At 40.9% G+C, this 11,004-nt stretch overlaps 1 protein-coding gene across 1 annotated transcript in view; it reads left to right on the forward strand.

Moving 5' to 3' along the window:
- GPC6 (glypican 6) overlaps positions 1–11,004 on the forward strand; it is a 776,212-nt gene that overhangs the window by 759,099 nt on the left and 6,109 nt on the right. The window contains exons 7-8 of the mRNA XM_080375732.1: positions 1,447–1,583; positions 10,464–10,639. Coding sequence (XP_080231858.1) covers positions 1,447–1,583; positions 10,464–10,639 — 313 coding nt within the window. The remainder of the gene's footprint in view (positions 1–1,446; positions 1,584–10,463; positions 10,640–11,004) is intronic.

Consider the following 11,004-nt stretch of genomic DNA (forward strand, 5'->3'; position numbering starts at 1 on the left):
CCAAGACTGTCTCCACTTCTGCTGAAGGCTTGCCCACAGTCTGCAAACTGGAATTGAATTTTTGGCTTGACAGGGCCCTGTTGAGACTTTAAAGGCTTGCAAATGCTGCTAGTATCTCATATGAAAACAAAGCAACTAGGGGGCTTGGCAAGGGGTGCAGAGGAGATTTATAAGGTGTCTATCATGGCAAGAAACGCTGTCAACAACCCATGCAGCCAAATACTGTCCTACTTATTTCTTGCAGATGAAAATGCAGACAGTGCTTCTGAAATAACATCCTTGGCTGTTTCTGTCTCCTGGATTATAGAGTGACATTCCACAGAGTTTAAGCATGGCAAAGCAGCGTGGGCCATTTGCTCAGAGAGCTATCATGTCTTCAGAACAAAAGATAAAAGAGATAAATAGCCGAGTACAGTATTGTACCTCAACAACCTAAAAGCCAATCTCAAAACTGAATGGAAGAATGGAGAGCTTTTATTTCTTGTTTTTTTAAAGAATAAAGCTCGGTGATTTCCTTTAAAGGCTATTCAACAAGCTCCCCTAAATCCTATTACAACTTAATGTGAAATGCATCTGTTTCCATAAGAACAACAGTGGCACCATTCATCCTTTGTAGTCAGTTCTTTGTTGTGTTTTCTATCTATTCTTGTATATTTTTCCACTCTAGTACACCAGACGCAAAACAAGAACTGATAACATTTTAGCCACAGCATTTATTTATTAAGTTGATGCTGGAAATTCGGTTTGTTCCTACTTGCTGCCTGAATCATGCCAGATTAAATTATTGTTCAAGGAGTTTATAACATAAAGAAACTGTTTTGATACTGCCCCAACATTTCTTGAACCTGAAGTCTGTATCCAGCTATAGATATTTACACCTAAGCAAAGATGGATATAGTCTCTGCAGGCATGTATATACACATACTTCTTGCTGTTGCTGAGATCCAAATGTACTGCAGTGTATTCAGCCTGCGTATCTTAAATCAGTTCAACATCAGCTCAGCACTGCACCTTTTTTTCAGAACCTTTGCATGTAGCTCTAAATATAATATTTATCTAAGACATGACCAAGTTGGTGGGCGAGATATTTTATCTGATGTACACTGTTTAACTGAATTTACATTCAGCAGACTGTGAGGCATATTAATTCTTAGAAAGATGTATATTTAGAAAACCTTAGACAAACGGAGACTAGAAAGAGCACGATGTAACACGCTTTTATTAATGTCTTGCCTGTGGAAAAAGGTGACTTTGATTATTTGTACTCTCTGGACCTAAATGCTGAGTGCCTTGCTTGTAAATACAAGGATTTAAATTTTAGCACCTTCAGCCCTTTTAACCTTCACCATCATCACCATCATGGAATTAAACAACCTATTATTTAATGTGACAGTTAGCATGGCTGATGTTGTTAACCTGTTTTCCCTCTCATTGTCTCTTAATCAGGTAACAGACATTAAAGAAAAGCTAAAGCTCTCTAAAAAGTTCTGGTCAACATTACCCTACACAATCTGCAAGGATGAGCGAGTGACAGCGGGTCCATCAATCGAGGAAGACTGCTGGAACGGCCACACCAAGGCAAGGTGAGGTGGACCCCTCTCCACCACACCAGTCCAAATCCCTATTTGGCCTGAAGCAATTGTGAAACTGAGGGTATTTCACAAAACTGCTTATAAGAGTGCAATGGAAATGGGGAGAACAAGTAATTGTCCACACACAGCTTGCAGCCGAGATTACTTATTGTCAAGATGCCATTAAAGCCAGAGTGTGAGTCAGGGTAAATGTGCACAGCATGTCAGCATGTGAACACAGAAAATGTTCATTGGTTCAGCTCCAGAAGGATAATTTATACTGAGATTTCAAAGAGCTCTTTAGCTCCATTTAGCATCCCTGTGTTGGGACTGACAGCTTGTGAAGCAATTGCACTCTCGGGATATCATACTGGGATGAAACAGAAATTGGAATTTCAGCTCTATTTGCTATTGGCTGGCAAAGCTTAGGGCTATTTGCTGAGGGGGAAAAAAAGAAACAACTTGAAAAATAGCTAGCAGAGAAAAATGTAACTCCTACTTATCTTGTGTAGAAGGCTTGACCTTATGTTACTTCATCAGAGATACTGTGGTCATCTGCCATTGTTTGTGATGAATTTTTTGTGAGTTTTAATTTTGAAGTTTGCTTGGCTCTGGCTGTGGCAAGGCTGGAGCTGGCAGATGAGCAGGTGTCTCCAAAGGTCCCAGTGTGGATTCATCAGCTGACAGAGAAGAGGATCTGATTATCCCTGCTGAGAGAGAGAGAAATTGGCTCAAGGACCACGTCACGGGCAGTCAGGTTTCAGGTCTGCAGCAGTAGCCTGTGTTCTTGGGAATACAGGAGGAGTAGAGAGGTTTGAGTGTCTGATGACTGCTCAATCTGGAGAGCAGTGATACTCAGGGACTGGAATCTTTATTTTCCTTTTACCTGATGACACATATGAAGCCAGAATACAAAAATGAGCCAATAGCAACAACCAAAAGGAAAAAAAAGTAAGACAAGAACATAAAACTCAGGAAAAATAAGACAACATAGGAAAAAACTCACAAACCTGTTAAATGCCATTTTGCGTGGATGGGTGGATGGGGCAGATACATAGATTGCACCAACCCCATCATCTAATCATTTTTATAAAGAGTACGCTTTACAGGGGGAGGTTTTGCACTGAACACGTGCCCTTCTTCCTAGCCTTACTACATAATGCTCAAAAGAATTTGTTCTGCAGACAAGAGCAGAGGGCTGTTTGGGATGCTGCTAGCCCATTGAACCCACTTTGAGACACATGTGAACAAATCTGTCCAAAAGCACAAGTCACTGCTCCGTTCCTAAGTCCCAGATCCAGAGAAATCCCCTAGTTCCTAAGTCCCAGATCCAGAGAAATGGGGACTCTAAGAAAGACAGCTAGGAGGAGCATCTGGCTATTACAGGACTCATCACAAAGGAACAGCATGAAGAGAGAATAAAAACTTTTTTTTATCTTCCTCTATTATATATCTTCTTGTCAGTGGGCTTTGTAAAATATGACCCCAGGCCAGTGTGCTGCAGAAGTTAAATGGAGTTTCTAGGCGGAGTTTCTAGGCCTTCCAGCTGGATGCCATGAGTCACATCAGGATGCATGCATTAATAAGAGATATACGCTACTCCTTCTACAAAAGAGCAGTCAAACTTGCTAATATTCCTCCTGGTTTCCATGACCAACACTAATGTTTGTAGCATGTCTGGCCAACACTTTGCAGCCATCTTATGCTCCTGCACTGAAGGATCTGGCACAACTTCCACATTTGTTGGGAGTTACGGAGGTGCATTTTATGCATGTAGTTTTTCACCTTCCTTTTGCAGTATTTATTGTATGAGAAGTCTGGTTATTTTCATGACCCCTTCTGAGATTAATGTTCTGGAGCCGCTGAGAAAAACTATTCTCTGCTGATAATCTCCTTGATTAATTTAACACAGATATTTCACTGGATGTGGAATCACAGCTACAAAGCATCACCTGAAAATACAGTTTTAGCAGGGCCAGCCACTGCTCCCCTGTCCAGTTTCTATTTCATACCCATTCACAGAGAAAATGTATAGTCATAGTCTTATTAACAGTAGTCAATAAATGCTTCAGGTGGAGAGAATAGTAATAAATCAGAGAGCTACCACAGAATGCCTTGGCCTGTATACAAAATCATAATGAAAATATTATTGAAGATAACTAGTTTTAGATGCAAAATCACCTCTTGGCTGGTGAACAAGGACATTTACTGCAGCATAAAGAAAAAACATAAAAGTTTCCTTGATCTTACTGATTAATATCTGATATGAAATGCTAGTTCACAGGAACAAGGGCGGCAAAATCTAGCCAATATGCATGCAACTTTTAGTGTTCACTGTGTCACGTCATAAGCCTGCCTGTGCTATATGAGGAGCTACATTTTGAACTCCAGAGAATATGATAAAAGCCCATGATAGAAAAAAAGGAAATTTAGCCACCTCCTGTTTTCCTAGACATCAATACTACAAGTAAGACGACAGCATGGTGTTAGCTACTGTTGAGAAAGGAAATTGCTGCTGTTTTTTGATCAGATCCTGTGGTGGTATAGAGTTAGAAACTTTGAATTGCCAGATAGACATTATGCCCCATGTTTCATTTTACACATCACCTTTTGATGATGCTTTTACAGGGGAAAAGTTACAAACCTGAGATCACAGAAAATGAAAGCTAGGCTTTCTCCTGAGAGAGGCATTATACCAAGGTCACTTGTGGTTATTACACTCCCCAGATACTACTTTGCTACCATGATTAATTTACAGTGACACCAGGTCGCCAAATGAAGGTTGCCAATTTGTGAATAATCATGGGGTAACAGTCATCTATTTGGTGTTCTGGAAGGGTGCACTTGGCTCATTACTGATCCTGTATGAAGAATGGTTTTAATCCAGTCATATCAGGTAGAAACCAAGTGCTGTGAAAATGGGGAAACATTTATTAGGTGGATTAATTTCTTTTTTTGAAAAATCTGTATTAAAAAAAAATAATAATAGCTACTTCAGACAAAGTGCCTTTTAGAGAGATGCCCAATAGGACTTCCCCATCATATCAGTATTCACAAAAGAACTTGAACATAATTCTGTGTTTAAAGAATTAAGCTATTCTTCCAGATGTACAGAGACAGATTTTTTTAAAGATATTTAGGATCTAAAAAACATCATTAAGACCAAACTTTATAAGTTTAGCTCCTTCCCTACATGCAGATAAATTCTTAACAACAGCTGGCAACCTCTTCACTAACAGACGTTCTCCAGAAATTAAGGAATTTTCCCAAGAATGATGGAATTCAGGCTTTAGGACTTAAACCAAATCCAAGGTATTAGCCCTTGATTAAGTGACTTTTACTGAAGTGAGAGTAGTAACCAAATCTGCAACCACTCTGGTGGTCAGGAGATAAACCTTGAATTGCTCCAGCCAACTCATTTCAACCAAACCACGTGAGAGATTGTGCTCATACACTATCATCCTTGTGCTCATGCTCAACAGGACTATAGACTTCTTAATATGTCTTAGCTCTGGAAGACTGTAATCTGTGGAAGAGATGAAACCTGCATTCCTTTCCTTGAAGAAGCTATCACTCCTCTGAGTACAGTGAAGAAGGAATAAAATTGAGACAGACAGTAATTATAAACAGGGGGCGGGGGGGGGGGGGGGTTATGGAATAGAGAAAGGTAAGGAACAAAAGGAAAAATTAACCTTGTTGTTTTCAACATCTAGCTCAAAACTACAAGGTATTTCACCAAAGCAAACACAAGATAGAGTCTGAGCTAGCCTGAAATTTTCTTCTTCTCCTGCCACATGTATGGAGTGCCTACTTCCCCAGCAGAAAGCCTTTAATTGCTGGTGGAATTCAGGTGGGAAGAAAGACTCACCACATCAGTGCCTGCCCTAGGAAAGTTGGTCATTGCTGACCAGCAAGGCTTGCAATGAGAATGCGTTGGATGTCCTTTACCTGGAGGTAGGCAAAGATAACCATTTAGCACCACTAGTGAAAGTGGTAATAAAACACTTCTTGGCAAGTGTGAAAACTGGCTGTTCTTAAGTGATGGCTTTAGTTTATTTTTGCACCTTTCAACAAAATGGCAGATAAGCATTTTCTGCCTCTCCTTCTGTCTCCTCAAGCTTTTCTCCAAGATGGAGGGGGGGTGAAAAAAACAATGGAAAATATCCGGTAGGGATTACCTCCTGAGCAAACAGAATCAGATGAGGTGATCCAGCTAGCCAAAAAAGCCAATTTTCTACTGCACTTATCTTTCTGGACCAGATGTGACTGCCTACCCCCAGCCCAACCTCAGTAAGCCTGTGCTCTATTGCCTACAATTCTGTCCATCTGGAAAAACTCCAGTACTGCCTAGGCGTGATGCTCCAGTTGTACTGTAAGCAGCTGCTATAGCAGCAAAATATGTAAAATGCTGCCCTTTAAGGTAGATGTCTTCAAAAAAACAGGTTTCTCCTTTATTTGGGGGGAAGGGTGGTTCATAGCTACAGCCTTTGTATAAATGACCTGAGAGATTCATCATTTTTAGACTTGAAAAGGAAGCAGACACCCTGGAACGTTAACTGGATATTTAAAGAAAAGAAAAATGTAGTTTTAAATAGGCTTTGTGGTACTTCTCTATGATGTGCCAAAAGACATCTTTGTTGTGTCTGCTGAGACAAGCTAGAACTGTGGAAAGGCTAAGAGGAACAGAAAGCATTAATATTTTAGAAAACAATGTAAATTACACTAAAATCCTGACACAGCTGAGCAAGGAGCAAACAGCAGAAAACAAACAATATTGTTCAGCTTCTCTATACTCAGAGGGCTAAGAAAGCTGATATCTTTTTTTGCTAGGAGGATGCAAAGAGCAGACACTGATTCAGGTTGGCATTTCTCTTCTTTTTGTTTATAATGGGCATACAGTTCTTGTAATGGCCAGGCCTACAAAGAGATCATTAATGAGAGCAGAAACAGCAGCGAAGCTTAAAATTCACAGGGGTGTCTCTACTTACAGAGCTGCAGCAAAAGCAGCTGTGTTCAACAACTTTGCCTAGCCAGCAACAAATCTTCTGTCAAAAAGTGGTCCCAAGACATGGCTTCCAATTTGGTGTCGCTTAACCCTACCCCACACACATCAAAACGCTCTTGTCAGAAAATGTGCCGGGCTGCCTCTCAGAGGCTGTCACTTGCAAAACACCTTGAGCTGCGTGCTCCCATCCTTGTACCAGTCCTTTAAAGAAAGGAAAACAATTCAGAGATATTTACATTCAATATAAGCTTTTCTGCATTTTATTTTCTCCTCCAGGGGAAACAGGTGAACTCGTTCAGTAATGAGGGCAGAATTCTGCTTCACATTCAGACATGTAAATTCATGCACTTAAATATGGGTGAGACAACAAGGAGTCATTTGTGCTGCCCAAGCAAGAGTAGTGCCATTTGAGACTCTCTGGTATGTCTAAGATTGAGTATGACACAGGACACTACCTGCCATCTGGACCAGAGGCTCGGCTAGAGCTGCTTGAGCATTTAAAAATCAATGGTGTTAAGGTGCCTGAAGGGAGTCCCAATATCCTGTCAGTGTATTCAACGAGGGATTTTTCCACTGCCTAAACACACTTACCTACTGTTATGTGAGACGGCCTAAACAGTCAGGACACCATCATAGAGCTGGCAAGTAAGACATCAGACCTACAGAATACCCAGAACCTACGGGAGCAGCAACAGGACACCAAGCAGCATACACCTTGGTGGCTACAGTGACACTCAAGACTCAATTCAGCTGCCTAAAGAAAGACACCTAATACAATCTTATATGCCCCAGACGTCCAAGACCTCCCCCTCAAGCCTGTAGATATGATGCAGAGCCACATGTTTCAGAGAAGTGGGGGAGTCACCAAGAGCGTTCAAGTGGTGCCAGATGTCTATGTGCAACTAATCCCAGCAGATGAAATCTAATGAACTAGCCATTTGCCAAAGGCACGTGGGACTCCAGCAGCTGTCTGTGCTCCACCGATTAATAAACTCCTGCCTAGTTTTGACTAGATCTTGTGCTGACTAGATCTGGCAAGAGTGGGACTCTGCTCATATGCAAACACCTGCATTTAGACATACAAGTTTTAGTGTCTGTATAAACCTAAAGATTAATCTTCAGCCTCTCTAATTCTTTTGTGCTTATGCCCTAAAATGCCAAGAGGCTCATTCACCTGGGAATTTAAGTATCCACCTAACCTTTAGGCAATCATAAGGTAATGGATTTCTTGTGACCCACATCCAATATGGCTCCCTTACACATCTAAGTGAGGTGCACTGGGTGGTTCTCCTGAGAGGTTAAGCCCTTCCATGCCAAGGATGCTTTGGAGATCAACAGATCCTGAGGCAGATACTGCAGGGTGTGTGACAGTCTTACTGAATCACTTCCTACTGATGAATGGGGTGGCCCATTTAAAGTTAGATGGTCTTTAGAAGGACATCAGATCGACACTGATCACAGCGCAGAATATGAACTTCAATAAAAAGCACACACCAGAGCACTCTCTAACTGCTTTAAAGCTCCAGACTAATTCATAGTCTTCATATAAAAAGCTTACTAAGAAGTCAGTAAATTCTTTTTATTATTGATGATGATGATAAGAAGATGAAATGAAACATAAATCAGTCAAAGACAGCCTGTGAAGTGCCATTCAGAGAAAGCCATAGCTTCTCATGGATGGCATGCAATAAAGAGCAACTAACCCTTCCTAAAGTAATCTGCATGAACGCTCAACAACTTCAATTCTAGCTGCTAACAGCTATGGGCATTGTCATGGACAAGGTACTGGGCAAGATGGACATCCTCTCTGAGCCAGTAGGACAATTTTTACATTCTTACTTCTTTTAATCAACTGCACCTTGAAACCACTGATTAACTTCTGGGCTGAGTAATTTGTCTACAGCAGCCATTTCATTTTAGAGGTGTGTGGCAGATGGAGGTGCAGTTCCTTTGCAGCCCAGAACTTCCCTGCATGCCAAGGTCTCTGTCCTGCTGCATCCAAGCAGCTCTGCAGAATTACTTCCAATTTTTATCTTTGGTGATTCATAACACTGTCGTCTGCAGTCCTCTGTACTAGGGGAGGTGACTCTTTCTTCTTACCGTAAAGCCCGTACCACAAGAGTCTGGATGGGATCCCTACAGCATTGTTATTTCTTGTTGTGGTACTAGTGGTACAACAGGACATGCAGTTTGAGGCTGGGTATTAGTGGCAGTCATGTTTTGTTCTCATATGTTCACACTCTCCCGGGATTATCCTCATGTAAGCTTTCAAAGGCCACTGATGACAAATTAGTCTCATCTTGCAGAGCAAAGACCTATTACGATGAGACTAAGCCCTTCACTGGTGCAGCAAAGCAGTCATCATTTTGTGAACGTCCAGAAGCAATACAGAACTTATTTTCCCTCAACCATGACTTCAGTGGAGAAAATCCTTTCTTGTCCCATACTTTCACATTTATTTTTAAGGGATATGTTTATTTTCCAGACCAATACAAACATAACACCGACACCAATGCCAGATTTGAACACTGATTTAGAATTGGTCTGGCACAAGTGAGAGTGAAGTGAAATAGTCAGTACCAGGCATCATGAAAGCCTGCCGTTGGTAGGCTAGACTGTGCTAACATTACTGGCTGAGCACATACCCACATGAGGAGTCCCACAAACATCAGTAGGATAGCCTGGTATGCAAACTATTACAAAATAGATCAAATTCTGATAAAGGACGTGAACAAAGGGGTAAATCCAAATCCTTTGCAGTCTAAATGTAAGACAAAGATAGTAAGTAAAAACAGACGAGAAAGAACAGGGAAGCAGGCTATTTTCTCAGGATACCATGCCAGCACAGCGAAATAATGTCAGCCCTTTATCAGCCTAGCAGCTGTGAAATGCACAGATAATTTTTAACAGAGATTCAAAGCAGGAAAAAGGTAGGTTTGCAGGTGCCTATAAGGAGAGTTTCCTGAGGACAAAGAGCAGCAGGAGACAAAGTGTGCGTATTTAACAAAAGATGATGAAGACTTTTACTGTAGGATGATTGGAGGCATGGGATGATTTTTGCAGGGGAGAGAGACCTGCAAAAGCACACTTGCTGCCTGTGAGCAGCCTAAGACTGGATTTGCCAAGGTCAGAGAAGGGAATGCTGCAGTAGTCAGGAAACGATAAGCTAAGAGCCTGAATAAAAAATTCAGATGTGTGGATAGATAGGAAAAACCATACCTTAAATATGTTGTGCACAAAGCACATGGGAGATGCAAATACAGACTGTTTGTAAGGAATAAGGACCAAATCAAAGAGAATACTGGAGTTTGGTAAACTCACAACGCTGTTTACGGGCCTGGATATCAGATAAGCTGGAGATGTTGTTCGTTGTAGTCAAAAAAAGGGATGCAAGGAAGAACTGGAGAAGAAAATTAATTAGGTGCTTCCTTTAAACAAGGAGAGCCCTAATGCCTCAAGATAGCCTTCTAAACTATCTCAGAACAGCAAATATGCTATACATAACAAAGGAGTTCATATAAGACCAGAAGAATGCATTGTTAGATGCTTAACTTAGTGTGCAATCATTCAGATCAGTAGAGAATCTGAAGACGCAGTGACTTACTGCTGTCTGGTGAGCCTCTTCCATAGTTCACAGAGCCAGTGCACCTGATGGGGACTATGCAGAGAGCTTTAATCCTTTCTGTTCTCCATACAGCTGAGCAACTAAAAAAGATCCTTTAAAGTCTGTAAAATTAAAAACCACATTTTTAAAATGGTTTCACTGGAGCTGTTTAAGAATGTGTAATCATTATCAGTGTCAAATTGCTTAGCACAACATTTACTGTACACTGGCTTATTTCTGAACCTTATTGCATTTTAAACTAATCATTCATCCTGCTACATAGATACTTGCCTGAGGTTATGAACGATGGCTTAACCAACCAGATCAACAATCCAGAAGTAGATGTGGACATCACAAGGCCAGACACCTTCATTCGACAACAAATCATGGCCTTACGTGTCATGACTAACAAATTGAAGAATGCATATAATGGAAATGATGTCAACTTCCAGGATACAAGTAAGAACCATAAAATAAGTGCATTTTTTGAACACATTTATAATCAGTTCCATTGCAATGGCTTTCTTTGGTCTTTGTGCTCTGTGCTACTGACAACAACAAAATCTCTTTCCGTCCCATGAAATTCCGGTTATATATTTGTTTCTTTTCCTTCTCATGATTATCTTCATGTCAAATGCATAAAGACACTGAGGGGTTTCCATTATACCAGAAGTCCACTCCTTTTTCAAAAGAGCATTTAATCGCCTAATTAAGTTACAGTGGCTTTCATTTGGATGCTTTACTGAATGAAAGCACCACCAACATTTTGCCATTCCTAAGGTGTTCATCTGCATTGGGGTGCTGGGTGGAATGGGGATGAAGAA

Source organism: Falco punctatus (genome assembly GCF_963210335.1).
Source record: "Falco punctatus genome assembly, chromosome: 2".
Lineage (NCBI taxonomy): Eukaryota > Metazoa > Chordata > Aves > Falconiformes > Falconidae > Falco > Falco punctatus.